The sequence below is a fragment of the Haliotis rubra genome, unplaced genomic scaffold (assembly GCF_003918875.1).
Source record: "Haliotis rubra isolate DU_JTF1 unplaced genomic scaffold, ASM391887v1 Scf33, whole genome shotgun sequence".
NCBI lineage: Eukaryota > Metazoa > Mollusca > Gastropoda > Lepetellida > Haliotidae > Haliotis > Haliotis rubra.
The window spans coordinates 609547-627078 of NW_025767002.1; the positions used below are offsets into that span (position 1 = coordinate 609547).

General features: G+C 39.3%; 1 protein-coding gene across 1 annotated transcript in view; it reads left to right on the plus strand.

The window, feature by feature from the left end:
- The window catches only part of LOC124284143 (eukaryotic elongation factor 2 kinase-like), a 48545-nt gene extending 34501 nt beyond the window's left edge, over nucleotides 1-14044 (plus strand). Inside the window, 6 exon segments of the mRNA XM_046720200.1 lie at nucleotides 307-543; nucleotides 787-909; nucleotides 1651-1839; nucleotides 2084-2208; nucleotides 2649-2827; nucleotides 5641-14044. Coding sequence (XP_046576156.1) covers nucleotides 307-543; nucleotides 787-909; nucleotides 1651-1839; nucleotides 2084-2208; nucleotides 2649-2827; nucleotides 5641-5750 — 963 coding nt within the window. The 3' untranslated portion in view covers nucleotides 5751-14044.
- The last annotated feature ends 3488 nt before the right edge of the window (nucleotides 14045-17532 follow it).

Genomic DNA, 17532 nt, shown 5'->3' on the forward strand with positions numbered 1-17532 from the left:
AGATCCGGGGTAGAATAGGTCTGGAACATTATGCTTGAGTCTTCGGGTGGTCATAAACTAAACTCACTCACTCACTCATTAATACAAATATAGCTGGAATATTGTTGAGTGCGCATAAAACGCTTGCAGATATAATGGAGTCTTTAGCATCTACTATTTGTCATGTCTTGTCAGAGACATAACAGGTTATACATGTTTAAAATATTTTGAGATGACAATAAATTTCTACAGTCAATTTGTTATTAACATGTTTCTAGAAGTTGTCCTAAGACTTGTTATTCAACCCTCTCTATATATCCTATTCAGATCAAGTTTGCCCAAACCCGGGTCCGTGGTAAGGAGGAATTCTGTATGAGCCCCTCCCCCAAGGAATCTGTCAATATCACCCAGCTGCTGCGCCAGAGGTCAATCTCATCCTCTGGTAGCCATAGCGATGACCCATCCAGTCCCACATCCAATGATGATCCGATGTCAATTGACAGTCCAGTGGGCCGTGTACGATTGAGATTTGTCAGTGAGTCTGACAGTGTCTCCATGAATGAGGTTAGTTCTTAGAAATTAAGATGAATTCTTAGAATTTAAATAAATCAAACTGAACAATTGTTTCCTGTCTTGCTAAAGGATATGTGGCAAGGATGAATGGTATTCTATTTTTGAATCAGTGTCATTGAAAAAGTCACGACAAGTACCATGACAAGTATCTATGTTCAGCATTAGGAGCTATGGCAGTACATGGATCGGTATCAAAGATAGATAGATTTCTGATTTCTTATATTTGTTGGTTAGGAAGAGGATCGAGAAGCCTTTTCACGAGCACAGGCAATGCGTGCGAGGCCATCTTGTGTGAATATGGAGCTGGATTTGAGAAAGTTATCCAATCTACGCATTGGAGATTCTGTTTTGGGAGATGTGAGTATATTTTCACTTCCTATTTTGATGATGTTTGCTTAATGTGCAGGACCCGTGAATATCCGGGGTAGAATAGGTCTTCAGCAACCCATGCTTGCCACAAAAGGCGACTATGCTTGTCATAAGAAGCGATTAACGGGATCGGGGGGTCAGGCTTGCTGACTTGGTTGACACATGTCATCGGTTCCCAATTGCGCGGATCGATGTTCATTTTTTTTATGCTGTTGATCACTGGATTGTCTGGTCCAGACTCGATTATTTACAGACCACCGTCATATAGCTGGAATATTGCTGAATGCGGCGTAAAACTAAACTCACTCACTCCTCACTTAATGTGGAGAGTAAAAGGAAAATAGCATGTCATATTCGAAGTAGTGGGATCTAATTATATAAGCATGTCATGTTGTAAGCAAAGGGAGGTAAGCATGTCATATTCTTTTTATCACAAGTATCATAGATGTGCCTTAATTATTTATTACCGAATAATTTTAAAGGGATATGTGAACAAGTTTGTCGGCCTGCCTACCATATATTGATCAACATTGTTTCAAGACTGTGACTAAGAAATTCTTATGTTTTGTCTATTAGCCACATTCAGTAAGGAATAATAAGTTATATTTCCTTCACATGTCAGACATCATAGCAACTTCCCTACCAATAGGTTACAGAAGGCTTTGAATTCTGTGATTAAGAATATATCGTTCTCTGTCTTTGTCTGTAAGAAAGGGCACTCTATTCTAGATCCATCATGAAATGGCCAAATATCATGAGCTGGGACGCTTTGCTATGAACGAGAATGAGATTGACTGGGAATCGTCCATCTTCCATGAGGAGCATGCTGCCCAGCTTGGGGTTTTGGAGGCCATCTTGACTCTTGCCAAGCTGTACCTGGGGATCCAGAGAGATGTACTCGTCAACTGCTATGTGGAGGTGAGAAGCCGTTCATTGAACATTTGCTCTATTTGTTTTCAAGTTGATAAATTTGATGTTTTGACCTTGCTAATTTACCATGCTAATTTACCATTTCAAATATGACGATGATGATGATAATGATGATGCTTACCTGTGTCATTTCAAATATGATGATGGTGATGATGATGATGATGATGGTGATGGTGACGATGAGAGTATGGCAGTGTGACAGCTATCGCTACATGATGTTGTGTGTTGCCAGCAAACCACAGAGAACATTGACAAGGGAGTGGACTATATGGCCGAGGCAGCAGAGGCAGGGGATCGGAGTGCCATGATCTTCATGGCCAAAGCATTTGAGACTGGCATAAACTTAGGGGTTAGGAGGTAGGTAGACAAGATATTCTTTAAGAAATTGGTAATTTCAAGTTCATTGTTGAAAGTCCTTTTGAAAAAAAAAGAGGTTTATTCGTGATAATTGAAATAGTGAAGTTATTTTTGGTCAAATGGTTGCATAGCATGAGAAGGATATAAGGGAGGTAACTCTTTAATCACAATCTGTTTTTAATGTTACTCTGTTTGCCACTGAATAAGAATGATAAAAAGGGGTGTTGTTAGGAGGTAACTCTTTAATCTACATTTGTTTTCGATGTTACACTGTGTGCCAATGATGGGGGGTGGGGACTCTTTATCATCTTTTGTTTTCAATGTTACACTGTGTGCCAAAGATATTAAAGGTAGGGTTGGGTGGTGGTAGGGCTTCAAGTTCAAAGGGGGGAAACTCTTCCAGAGACAATCTTTTTTTCAATGTAAATCTGTGTGCTCAGGAGTATCTCCTGGGAGGACTCTGTTCACTACTACGATGAAGCTGCCTCTCAGGACACCCACGATGAGGGTGGAGAGTATGATGCTGCCATGGACGACCCTGTCTACATCCTAAAGGCCAAGCAGGCCGAATTGCTCCGGACCGGAGGCCATGGCCTGGACAAGAACGCAGAGAGAGCAGGTAGTGGCTGTTTATGCTTGTTATCCCCCCCGGCATGTAATGCGGGGGGGATATAGTCGACGCCTCGTCCGTCTGTCCATCCATCCGTAATCATTTTGTTTCCAGAGCATAACTCAAAAACTGTTCAATATTTTTCAACAAAACTTGGTAGATATATCAAACAGAATCTTAAGTAATGCCTTTTGCCATTAGCAGATCTTTATCCCCCACAACGCGTTTTGCGGGGGATATTAAAATGGACTCTGTCCGTTCGTGCGCGTCCATCCGTCCGTCCGCGTAATATTTTTTCTTTTCCGGAGCAGAACTCTAAAACCGTTCAATGTTTCTTCACCAAACTTGGCACATAGATACATCTGGTGGTGTACTGGTGCCTTTTGGTAGTTTTGGAATTCTGAATAAAATATTTTTGGCGTTTCCGTGGCAACAAGTTTGACTTAGACTGAAATTGTGGTAGTGCTCTTTTCCGGAGCAGAACTCTAAAACCGTTCTCTATTTCTTCACTAAACTTGGCACATAGATAGATCTGGTGGTGTACGGGTGCCTTTTGGTAGTTTTGGAATTCTGAATCAAATATTTTTGGCATTTCCATGGCAACAAGTTTGACTTAGCCTGAAATTAGTGGTAGTGCTCTTTTCAGGAGCAGAACTCTAAAACCGTTCACTATTTCTTCACCAAACTTGGCACATAGATACATCTGGTGGTGTACTGGTGCCTTTTGGTAGTTTTGGAATTCTGAATAAAATATTTTTGGCTTTTCCGTGGCAACAAGTTTGACTTGCACTGAAATTGGTGATAGTGCTCTTTTCCGAGCATAGCTCAAAAACCGCTCAATGTTTTTCAACAAAACTTTGTAGATATATCAAACAGAACCATAAGTAATGCCTTTTGCTATTTGCAGATTTTTGGCATTTTATTTTTCCGGTTTCCATGGAAACAATTTGGACTTAGTCTTAAGGGGGTGGGTTTCATTTCGAGCACAACTTGAAAACCGCTTTAATATCTTTCAACAGAACTTGGCAGATTTATGAGTCAGATCTTGAAGTGGTGCCTTTGCTATTTACACAATTTTGGCATTTATATTTTTCATGATTTCCATGGAAATGATTTGGATTTAGTCTAAAAAGACATCAAGCTGGACTTTAAGTAACAGTCAGATGGTTTGTTCTTTCAAATATGTGGGGATATGTCATCTTCTGATGACTCTTGTGTTAAAGATGTTGTGAATCTGTACTATGTGAATCTATACTTTGTGTATGTTCTGTTGGTTGAAACATAGAAGCATAGAACCTTCTTAACTGTGCCCGTTGTGATATTGCTGGAACATTGCTAAATGCAGCGCGTAAAACATACTCTCACTCACTCTTTACTGTGTCATGAGAGGCAAAGGGAATTTGTGATTACAATAAGAGTAGAAGGTGATATTATGACAACAGGTTCCCAGTGAAGATCCGGGGGTAGAATTGGTCTTCAGTAACCCATCTTGTCACACGAGGCCATTGATGGGATTGGGTGATCAGACTCGCTGACTGGGTTTATGCATGTCATCATCTCCAGTTCCATAGATCGATGCCCCTGATGTCAATCACTGGATTGTGTGGTCCAAACTTTTTTCTCCAATGTTTTATCTTCAGTACCCTATAGATTTCTTTGATGTCAGAATGGTTCACCCGTTACTCCAGTAACTGACCTGCTGTTCAAAGCTATGTTAACATTTTGTCATTATCCCCATAACGCCGCTTTTAGGGTATTAAATGGACTCGGTCCGGATCCGTCCGTCCATGCACTTTTGTCTTTTCGAGCAGAACTCTAAAACCGTTCACTATTTCTTCACCAAACTTGGCACATAGATAGATCTGGTGGTGTACTGGTGCCTTTTGGTAGTTTTGGTATTCTGAATAAAATATTTTTGGCATTTCCATGGCAACAATTTTGACTTAGACTGAAATTGGTGGTAGTGCTCTTTTCCGGAGCAGAACTCTAAAACCGTTCACTATTTCTTCACTAAACTTGGCACATAGATAGATCTGGTGGTGTACTGGTGCCTTTTGGTAGTTTTGGATTTCTGAATAAAATATTTTTGGCATTTCCATGGCAACAAGTTTGACATAGACTGAAATTGGTGATAGTGCTCCTTTCTGGAGCAGAACTTTAAAAACCTTTCAATACTCTCCTTCCACTTTTCTATATACACACCTAAATATTTGACATAATCATAACTCGTAGACATAATCATGAAGAGTATTTTGGGGATATTGATGACTTTGTCTTCTTGTTTTACTTACATTCAGGTTGGTTGGGTGGTCTGTCTAATGGTTGAAGTGTTAGCTCATCTGGACAAGACCTGGGATTGAGTCCCAACATGGGTACAGTGTGTGAAGCCCATCTCTGGTGTCCATCTGTAGTGATGTTGCTGGAATATTGCTGAAAGTGGCATAAAATACTCCCTTCCTTCCTCACTCACTCACTCACCCATCCACATACATGTGTACAAAGTGAAGTTTGTGAGTGAGTTTAGTTTTAGGCCACTTTTAGCATTATTCCAGCAATATCACGCCGGGGGACACCAGAAATAGGCTTCACACGAGTGAAGTTTGTGGTGGAGTACATTTGTTCGAGTACTCACATGTATGAAGCCCATTTCTGGTGTCCCCGCCCTGATATTGCTGGAATATTGCTAAAAGCGGCGAAACTCCATACTCACTCACTGTACAAAGTGAAGTTTGTAGTGGAGTACATTTGTTGATATGTTGCCAGGATACCTAAGAATTAACAGATTATCTGGTATTAAAATGGTTCCTGTTTTCTGTCACCAGCGGAGTTGTACAACGAGGCTGCAGACGAAGCAATGGCGGCCATGAAAGGCCGTCTGGCTACCAAGTACTACGAGATGTCCGAGGAGTGTTACGGCGAGATGGAGGAGTAGGGACCCTCGGAGGCTGCTGAGACAGGACCGTGCGACACATCACAATTTGATCTCAGTACGTGGGAGTAGTTCTACCCATGTAGTCTGCTCTTGCTATAATACAATTATCCAGTACGTGTCAGTATTTGTCCTGTCGTCATAGATACAACAATTGTATGAAAGACTGGAACCACAAGACTATAATTTCAGAAATGGAATCATCTCAGTGCTTTTGGTCGCAGTGTTAATCATGAAGATGTTACAGGTTGAAGAGACTTGTTGAAGAGGACTTCTTTGATGTTTTGAGACGTGTGACTGCAATGTTTATTAAGCGGAATATTACAGTGCTGAAGATAGACACTTGATGCAGTCATGCTGAACTGACCCTGGAAGTTTCAGACATTGACTCAAGGGGTAATCGTTACCACGTCATTTGAGTGCCGACAATAGAAACTTGTTGATTGAAACATATTGTACTAAACGTGCAGGTTTCAGACAAATTGAAGGGCTAATCGTTGCCATGTCAGTTCAAATCTGGTTTCAGACATATTGGATGGCTAATAGTTGCCTTGTCAGTTCAGTGCTGACGATAGACACTTGTTGATGCAGTCATCTTGCCCTAAGCTTGCAGGTTTCCTACGTAGATTGAAGGACTAATCGTTGCCTTGTCAGTTCAGTGCTGACGATAGACACTTGTTGAAGAATGTGACATCACATGTAAAGCCAGTAGTATTACATGTAAACTGACTTACCCTGAATGTGCAATTGTGACTGATACTAAGGTGATGTTGGATAATTCGGACATTAAATGTATCGATAAATATCACAAGCCAGCACAGGCTTCGATGATAAACAGCCAGACTGACAAATTTAAGAGATATATAAGCCTGGTTTTCCTGGTCCAACACGTGTGTTATGCTTGATGGTGACGTGGCACTTTCAGGATATTGGTGCTATGATAAGGAAGGTGAGCTACGGACCTTAACGGATTTATGTTTGACAGTTAACTGTGAAGATCTCAGCAGTGTATGCTGAAACATTGCTGAAATACTGAAACCTTGATGAAATGCAAAATGTATGCTGAGAACATACTTGGGGTTTCATGTATGTGTCCTTTGAGATGAGAGAACACAAGACTTGCATCACGGCAGAGATGCTGAAGAGGTATTGTGACAAAACGTCCTCAATGGATGTTCACACAGTTGGATTATTAACCTGTTAATATGTTGAGTGAAATTTTGAAAAGTCTGTTGATGTGCTGAAGACTTGATTCCATGTCGACATAATTACTATAATCGTGCCATAGGTTGTTTGTTCAGTTAGTTGGACACTTTTACTGTTAGAGTTCAGCTGTATCATACACTGTTTTTGCAGATTTATCATACTCCAAACTGTTGCTTAGCAACAGAATATATGAATGTATTACGGTATGTCATAATAACTTTCAAAATATTTTTTAACTGTTTTGACAACTGAAAAATAAAGTCAAATATAGTATTCTGGCTGATAAATGGCTTATCGATGGGAGAATGTTGGTTGATAAAGGAATCTCGTAACTGTCTTCCAAAACTGTTCATTGATATGGATCAAGCTAAATGATTCGTAGTGTAAATAGTGTACATAGACTTTCTATATGTTTAAACAACTTTGGAGCTGTTATATGTGTTCAGCACGTTGTTAGCATGTGGTTCATTTACTGTGGAGGCAGGATTGACTTACAGAGTTCCGTGTTTTCATTTTTCCATGTAGAAATTAGGTACTGGAGCTAGTACCTTAATTCAGGAAGTGAAAACAGTTGCTTGATAAAGTGACTCAAAGCAAAGTTCATTGAGAGAATACAGATGTTGAAATCTGTAATTCAAACCTGTTTTCACTGAGACGTTCACATGCCGCCAAAGCACATAGCTTTTACTTTAATGCTTGTTTGTGCAGTGGATTAATATATCTTCAGTTATGCTTACTGACACTGAAATGTATTTTAGTTAAAGTATTGTCACGTATGTTTATGCAGTTTTCATATATTTTGCATTTGATGCATTGATTGACAAATTTCAGAATTCAAAAACTAAAGTTAAAATTTATTCTCAACAAGCCACTGCTTTTTCTTTGATAAGTTCAAACAGAGATAATTCATAATGAATGTTAGTTTGAGTGATCTGAATATTTTGAAATTTTCCAGTTTCAAATTTCAGGGAGATTTGTTTTAGTCCAAATGTCATTTTCAAACCAAGATTACTTACTTTTATAAAGACAAAGAACCTGTCACCAAAGATTGAATGTTGTATATGAAAATCTCCCATTCCATAATTTGATGTTGTATCATGTTAATTAATGTGTTTCTAATTAGCAATGGCCTTAGATTTAGATCTAAAGAGGTGCATAATTTCACCTGTTTGTCAAATTGGGTGCCAATAATAATATCGCCAAGAAAATAGACAATTTTCATAATGCTACCTTTTAATCTGTAGCAATTTTAACATTTTATGAATTTGTTCCCGTAAACTTCAAGGTAGAATTGCTTTGCATTAAAATGTCAAAATTATATTTTGAGTGATACTTATTGTATTTCTTTAAAACTTTTCATAGCATGTTTCTATAGATGCCCAAATTTAATAAATATGTGATTGCTGTACATTTTGTGGATATTAAGTTTCCCTGACGTATAACTGTTTTCAGTGAACGCTACTAACTGTTTCATGAGTTTATCCACTTTGCAGGAGTTTGTTTGTTTACTGCAGGGGGTCGGTGGGGTAGCCTAGTGGTTAAAGCGTTGGCTCGTCACGCCGAAGACCCAGGTTTGAATCCCCACATGGGCACAATGTGTGAAGCCCCCTGCTGTGATGTTGCTGGAATATTGCTAAAAGCGGCGTAAAACCAAACTCAGTCAGTCAGTCAGTCAGTTTACTGCAGGATATTGTTTATACTTGGAACAAATTGTCTCTCTCAGATATTCCTGGCTCTGTTGACCATAATCATGGCTTCACTTGGCAGATGTGTTCAGTGGATTCACAGAAAGAGGTTGTGCTTCTTGTCCTTTGTTTTTCAGATCAAAATCTGATGTTTTATTACGTTTTATGACTTTACTCAACATTCTCATGTCTGCAAGTTCTGATTTAGTTAATCCTGACACCATCTGTGATTCTGACGCAGCCAGTACATTTAGTTGTTATTCAGGTACTTGAATATGTTATTGATGCTGTCGGGGTGGCTGTCGGTGCAGGTACGACACAAATGGACTCCAGTACCCTTGTGTTGATTGAGAAGCACATTTGCTTGACAAAAAGGATGAGTGTTAAAAATTGCACAAGTAGTTTCTGTGCACTGATGTTGGTTAAACGTGAGCAAAAAGGATGACACAGAAGTGTTTAAAAATACACAAGTATGGTTTCTGTGCACTGATGTTGGTTAATCTTGAACACAGAACGTTGAAGAAATGTACCTGTCCCGATATTGACCCCATCATCCGTATTTAGAAGATAAAGCTACTCTGTTTTCAATTTTGCGGTCCTTTATCTTTGATTTAAGACAGCTAAATGTAATTTAAAAATCGAGTATCACACAATGTCGTGCTAGAATGACCAGTAATGGACGAAAGGGGCATGAACTCTTTTAAGGGATGACATTTATGGGTACTAGCAGCTTATGGATACCTTGATGTTTTGACAGCTTTACTTGTTGCTTACATTGCCTTTCTGCTATTTTGTTACTTTTAGCGCACAAATTTTTTCTGGAGTATATTTGCAATTGTTACTTGACTGTCTTAAGTCATTGTTCATCATGTGCATTGTTGTCTGTAAGGTGCGTTTGTGTGACATGTATGTGATTTTATACTGTTCGTAGTTTTCTGAAAATATTTCATTAATGTGCTCTGAAGAGAAAACTACTCTCAGATGTAATTTGATTTTGCTGAAAAAGTTGAACAAATTAAAAATGTATAAAAATTCTAAGAGATAAATATATTGTGTTTTGAACATTTGATGTTTCATTTTTGCAATATTTACAGCGATATGATATTACATATGAACTGATATTAAGATATGTGATTTTGTTTAATTGATCCCATGTTAGTTAACAAATAATCAGATATCATAGGTGCTTGAGAAGCATCAAGATGTATTGCTAACATCATTAAAAAATTAGATTGGATATGTCATAACAGTATGAAATGTAAAGGAGATGTATTGATTGATAGCGAGTTGAGATGGTGGACTATCAATGTTCTAGAGAAGTGTGTACTGGAGGTTGGGTTTTAGCACTACAGAAGGCGACCATCCACTGGATGAGTGGTTGACACAATTAACTGATGAACACTTGGTGACACAATGGACTAGCAGTGTTCTAGAGAAGTGTTTACTGGAGGTTGGGTTTTAACACTACAGAAGGCGACTGTTCCACTGGATGAGTGGTTGACACTATTAACTGATGAACACTGGGTGACACGATGGACTAGCAGTGTTCTAGAGAAGTGTTTACTGGAGGTTGGGTTTTAACACTACAGAAGGCGACCGGTCCACTGGCCATATGGTTGACATTTGTCTGGGGTAGATGGGTCGGTACGGTTCAGTTGAAGCTTAAACTGGTTTAGGAGTGTTCAAACTGAGTCCACTTGATTGTTGACAATTGCTTGACACACATGTTCAACAAGGCCAGAGTTTGTTTGTATCAGGAAGTTGCTCTGAAGTCTTATGACTGATTGGTAGCAAACGCTTACAATTTGTCACAAATCTGAGGCTAGTGGACTAGTGTTTGGTAATACATGCTTGTGGTGTTTTGAATCTACTGTGGTGTTAATGGCGGTTTTGGACATTTTTGTATTGTCAGCTGTCCAAAGACCTGCCGGATCTGACTTTTGTTGGGATGGAGACTGAAGCCTCTGTAGCACTTTTGTGGTCATATTTTGGTGAAGGACGAGCAGTGCCATCAGCATTGATGGAGTTTGTTGAGACGAAGGTTGAAGGTGTAAGATGTACATTTGCATGTACACTGTGTATAATTAATAGCACAGTTTGTTGATGTTGGTATTGCACAAAAGGGCACCTCCTGCACAGTTATCAGCTATAAATAGTGCATCGAAGTAGAAACAGTCATAACTGTACATTATGCACAGTCAGGAACCAACCCATGCATGTTCCAACAATTATTGGGAAGTGATGTGTGAAGTCTTCAGAACTCTCTGTAAAACTTCAAAATGAATGTCATGATTGAGAGAGGTATGGCTAGTGTTAACTAACAGACTTAGAAACTGTGACAGATATTGAATCTGTTTTTATAAACAAGACATGAGGAAAGTGTGAATGGGATAAAATCTGGCTTGGTTAAAAATACTGCACCCATACCAACTCTGATATAAGATCCTAACATCATGTAGTAAAGCGTGGACTGCTTATTTAACTCTTGTGGGTTATCTAAGTATGTACGCCTGGTTGGTGTTGACAGCAAATGCTTAGATACAATGACCCAGGTACTTGATGACCTGGACGGCTGATGGAGACGTAAGTGGAGAAGAGCACAACACATTTTGTCAATTTTGTACACAAAAAGCATTAATGGATCGGGTTGAGATTTCAATAGCGTAGCCATTATTGTGTAGTTTGGAGTACTGAATTGTCTTTGTTGGTCTGCTTGTTGTGACACACGTAGTCTATGTATCTCCACTGTAGTTAAATCTGTGGATTATGACTTCTTTGATTGGCATTCTAGAATTTGAGGAGATGAAGAATGAGGACAATTTTTATGGATATACAACTTCTTATTCTGTATAGGCGATGTTTCGAGATAGATTCTAATGTCGTCAAGCAAGTGACAGCGACATTAGAATCTGTGTCAAAATGTCGCCTATACAGAATAAAGAAGTTGTATATCCTTGAAAATTGTCCTCATTCTTCTGTGGATTATGGTCTGATGGTTTGAAGCTTGAAGTGGAGGGCGAGGAGGCGAATGGTGGAAGTGAAGAGTTAAGAAAAATGAAAAAAGTAAAAACATTGAACATATTCAAATGTTAAATTTGGCTTTGTAAATGTTTCTCTTTCTTTGTATTTTTGGTTGTTTCGAAAAGCATCCAATATTTGATAAATTTGAAAGTGGTTATGTTGTTTAAATATTCTACTTGAAAAAAGTTAAGGAAATTCCATTCCTTTCATATTACTGTGTGACATGTATCATAGTAGCATGAAAGAATAAAGAATTCTTCACTTTTTTGAGAAAAATATTTGGTAATTTGTTCTGAAACTTTGCCTTGTTCATTTACTATGTCTGGTTTTGGATACATTGATGTGTGGTTTGACAGCCGATGTAATGGTGAAGGACTTCAATATGTTTATGGAGTTAAATATTTTTAATTGGAAAAATGATATTCTGGAAATAACTGGTCACATTTCATGGTGAAGGTATCAATTGATCAAAAGTTTTGTAATTTGTGATATTAGGAATGATTTGAATTAATTTCTTTAAATGTCTTTGGTGGTTTTGTCATAATGATGAAGCTGAAAAAGAGTTTAAATTAAGTCGTTGTGATTATTTAAACATTTTTTCAGGTTCATTTAACTTTGACATAATGAATTTTTTTGACAAATGTTTTGTATTGTGAAAACCTAATATGCTTGTGCATAGTATTTTCTATAATGGGCATTTAGAATTGATATGAATCTTGCAGTAAATGAAATTTTCAGAGAAAATGACTCTAAAGCAAGATTTTGTTTATTGTTCGATTCTCTGTGCATAGTGTGTAGACGTTTCTGTTTTAGTTTTTTAGCTGTAGTTTGTAGCGTGTGAAGGTGTTTCTAGGTTGCTGTTAGAATGATTTTATGCAAATCTGAATACATCTGTATAAAACATAATATTATACTACCCAACTTCGAAAGGGATGTATAAAAAATCCTATTCCATTGCTGTTGTGAAACCAGGGACTGTGTGGATATGTATACTATAAATGGCGTAGCCTGAAATGTCAGATCCGCAGCAATATCGGATACTGATTAGCATGACAACATTTCAAAACCATCATTTCAGGAAGCGAAAAATAATCAGCAGAAGTTGTGTGGTATATTTTTGCAAACCGTATTAGAATTCCAAGGGTCTGCTTTCAGTTAGACCTGTCAGGTTTGGTATCATATCCGTAAGGAATATTTGTGTTGTAAGAAGCCAACTGGCTCAAAGTATGTCCAGAAATAAGGGGCAGCATAATAGGATTTAGATATCATAAAAACAATGGGTAATATTTGGGGAAGCATCCTTGATAAGGCAGCGTGTTGTGTAACTATTCTGTAAAGTTATATACCCTTGACCCAGCTGCTGGTTTGGCTTTGCTTGGGAAGTGAATCCATCTCCACTTTCCTATCACAAACAGCTCTGTCTTTGAAATCAACAGCCAATCAAAATGCCACTCCTACATTTCAAAACCTCATATTCAATCTGGTTGTAATTGAGATGGCAAGTAAGGTTACGCTGAGTACTGGCAATGTGTCCTTGTTTCAAACGTGTACTAAGCGCGAATTGTTGGACTTGAGTTTTGTCATTTGAACTGTATAAATCGGGGATGAGGATGGAGCTGAGGGTGGGTATGAGTGATGAAAAGAGGAAAATGAGCCGGGGGTCTTGGTGGCTGCAGGTTTAGACGATTTGTAAGAATGACCCCAGCACGATCAAATCCGCTGAATTCTGTGGAAAATTCTCATCCCTGATAAATACAAAGCTTTGGTGGTGAATGGATCAAGGGTGTTAATCAGAAAGGAATGGCGGTATGATACCTTTGAATATCGAGGATGCTGTGAAGTTACGATCAGTGGATGTGTTTGTATTCAGATTTGTAAACTCCTGTTTGGTTTGATGATTTGGACTTTTGTAGTAACTAGAGAAGCCATTTTGGATGACCGAGCCTGTTGTGGAGAATTTACCAGACCTTCATGGCAATGCAGCATTTGGGCAAGCAGAGGAACCACCTTGGCCCCAATGTAGTATTGTTAAGTACTTGAGTTATTTAGTGTGGTTTTCAGACAGCTTGTTTCATGAGTTACTGTGGAAATATTTGCAGGCTAATGGTTGCTTAAACACAGTTAGTGTCCAGTGATACTGGATGTTATGTTACATTTGGTTTTGGATCAGCCATTTTCCAATTTGGTGTTGTCGCACATTTGTACTTTCTCATCTGTGTATATTGACATATAATGCTCAATACAAACTTTACCTATTTTTTACATTTACATTTTGCTATGTTACTGAGCTTGTTCCGATGGGATGTTGAAGATTCACTGTCAAGGTGTCTGTATCTCTTAACATGCTATTCTGTATTCCCATATGGAAATAAACTTCCAAGTGATTACCTGTGTTGGTTGTTTTTTATTATGACAAGCACCAAAGTGGTAAGGGTGCCATGCTTGGGGTTTCACCAAAGTGACAAGGGCACCACGCTTGGGGATTTCACCAAAGTGGTAAGGGCACCATGCTTGGGGTTTCACCTAAGTGGTAAGGGCACCACGCTTGGGGGTTTCACCAAAGTGGTAAGGGCGCCATCCTTGGGGGTTTCACCAAAGTGGTAAGGGTGCCATGCATTGGGTTTCACCAAAATGGTAAGGGGGCCATGCTTGGGGGTTTCACCAAAGTGGTAAGGGCGCCATGCTTGGAGGTTTCACCAAAATGGTAAGGGCCATGCTTGGGGGTTTCACCAAAGTGGTAAGGGCGCCATGCTTGGAGGTTTCACCAAAGTGGTAAGGGCGCCATGCTTGGAGGTTTCACCAAAGTGGTAAGGGCACCATGCTTGGGGGTTTCACCAAAGGGGTCAGGGCGACATGCTTGGAGATTTTACCAAAGTGGTAAGGGCACCATGCTTGGGGGTTTCACCAAAATGGTAAGGGTGCCATGCTTGGGGGTTTCACCAAAGTGGTAAGGGTGCCATGCTTCGAGGTTTCACCAAAGTGGTAAGGGTGCCATGCTTGGAGGTTTCACCAAAGTGGTAAGGGTGCCATGCTTGGGGTTTCACCAAAGTGACAAGGGCACCACGCTGGGGTTTCACCAAAGTGGTAAGGGCACCATGCTTGGGGTTTCACCTAAGTGGTAAGGGCACCACGCTTGGGGGTTTCACCAAAGTGGTAAGGGCGCCATCCTTGGGGGTTTCACCAAAGTGGTAAGGGTGCCATGCATTGGGTTTCACCAAAATGGTAAGGGGCCATGCTTGGGGTTTCACCAAAGTGGTAAGGGCCATGCTTGGAGGTTTCACCAAAATGGTAAGGGGGGGCCATGCTTGGGGTTTCACCAAAGTGGTAAGGGCCATGCTTGGAGGTTTCACCAAAGTGGTAAGGGCGCCATGCTTGGAGGTTTCACCAAAGTGGTAAGGGCACCATGCTTGGGGGTTTCACCAAAGGGGTCAGGGCGACATGCTTGGAGATTTTACCAAAGTGGTAAGGGCACCATGCTTGGGGGTTTCACCAAAATGGTAAGGGTGCCATGCTTGGGGGTTTCACCAAAGTGGTAAGGGTGCCATGCTTGGGGTTTCACCAAAGTGGTAAGGGTGCCATGCTTGGGGGTTTCACCAAAGTGGTAAGGGTGCCATGCTTGGAGGTTTCACCAAAGTGGTAAGGGTGCCATGCTTGGAGGTTTCACCAAAGTGGTAAGGGCACCATGCTTGCTTTCTAGGTTTGTTAGTGCCATGCCATGCATGTGGGTTTTTCCAAAGTGATAAGATGTTCGAATCCTGGATCATGTTGACCTTTTCTCCCATATTAAGCTGACACCCGTTTGATATAACTGGAAATGAGTTATAAGCGATATTAAACCCAACTTACTCACTGACCCAATGTCCGTGAACACATGGCATGTGTCCCTTTGGACATGTGTTACTTTTAACAATGACAGTATGGATTCATTGTTGGGAACACGACATAGGAATAGTAAACTTACAAACAGATTGCCACAGTACAATCAGGTTGTCAAGGTTACACAAATAATCAGTACCAATTTGGCATTCAGCAAAGACGTCTACAAAAGGCTGAATGTATAAGCATCCAGCCTATACGACAATTGGCAGTCAGCTGTTAACCCTGGAATCACCACTGACACTTTAATCAGTACCTGGTGTATGCTCCTGTCATGGGTGACATTTTTGTGGCATCTCCTGAGACTTCTGATATTCATCATTGGGATCCGATTCCTGGTGCAGCGGGGCGGTGGGGTAGCCTAGTGGTTAAAGCGTTCGCTCTTCATGTGGAAGACTCGGGTTCGATTCCCAACATTGGTACAATTTGTGAAGCCCATTTCTGGTGTCCCCCGCCGTGATATTGCTGGAATATTGCTTAAAAACAGCGTAAAACTATACTCAGTCAGTCCTGGTGCAGCATGTGGATAAGTTCATCCAGGGTTTGAGTGAATGTCATTTTACATTATTTAGCAACATTCCAGCAATGTTCCAGCAATATCACAATGTGGGAGACCCGCAATGGGCTCCATACATTGTACCCATTGGGAAATCGAACCTCGGGTCTTCGGAAAGACAAGCGAACGCTTTAATCACTAGGCTATCCCTCCAGGATTTGAAGAGGAAGGTTTAGTTCTCACTTGGGAAACAAGGTAATCCTCAAAGGTGTTCAGTTGGTTGCAGATCAGGGTTTATCATTTTTCGGAAATGCATTTTGAACCAGGTGGTGTTTAATCGCTGCCAATGTGCTTAACGTTTCTAGACTTATCACCACTTGCATATATTTTTCGACACAACTACCTCTGATATAAATGGAACAGTGTTCACGTTTGCGTTACACCTAACCCACCCATTTACTCAGTATAAACAAACAGAAATATATTCACATGCATATATATATATGTATGTTTTTTTATTATTTCTTTCAAAGTTATCCGAGCAGTAGGGTTGTTGAACAGTTTGGAGGCCTTAAATCTAAAACAATATGACCTTCCTGAATTGCACTAACCTGCCAGTTTGGCTTGATAGTAATGAACACACAGAGTTTGAAAATTATACATAATTAAAATAACATTAACATCTAAGGTGTTACTCTCATGGGATACCATTCTGCATCAGGATCTGACAAACCCTCATTGACAGTCACATCAAGTAATCCATCATTGAGCTTTAAGTGTTAATTCTAAGAATATAATGCCACCACATCATAATAATTATGCAAAAGTATGCAAAGTTTCATATATATTCACGGATAGTACTTTGTTTAATATATTGAGAACAATAAATATAATGAATGCATGCATCGGTCAAGAAAAAAACAGTATGATAAATTTATTTAAGAATAAAATAATAAAGTCCTTTTCTTGCTCATTATTCAGATGATATTCAAGAGATCCATCTTCACAAGTGTTGAATAATTTTATCTGAGTCATGGATACATGCGCTTATTCACAATAATTCAGGAATGTACTACAATAGTGAATAAAAGCATACTTTGGAAAATATGCCAGTGAACAAAGCAAAATAATTGACGGGAGGTCAATAAGGGAGATATTAATGAGAATAATCCGTATAATAAAATTCTACTTATTTCCAGACTTTATTATTTACCAGCATCAGTGCTGGAATACAGTCATCGCTGCTGCCATTATCGTCACTTCTTACGAATTAGGGGATAGTTGAAACCACAGGGGTTTGAATCACTGTTTGGACAATATTTAAAAAAAATAAAAATCTAGACTTTTGTAATCGTATATTGTTTTTATATGTTATGATTAACCAATATTTCAAATTTGAACGAGATCGGTGAAGAAATGAATTTTAAAGAAAATTCCACCGCTACACTCATTACATAAAATACACATGTATTTGAAATATAGGTTAATCATAACATATAAA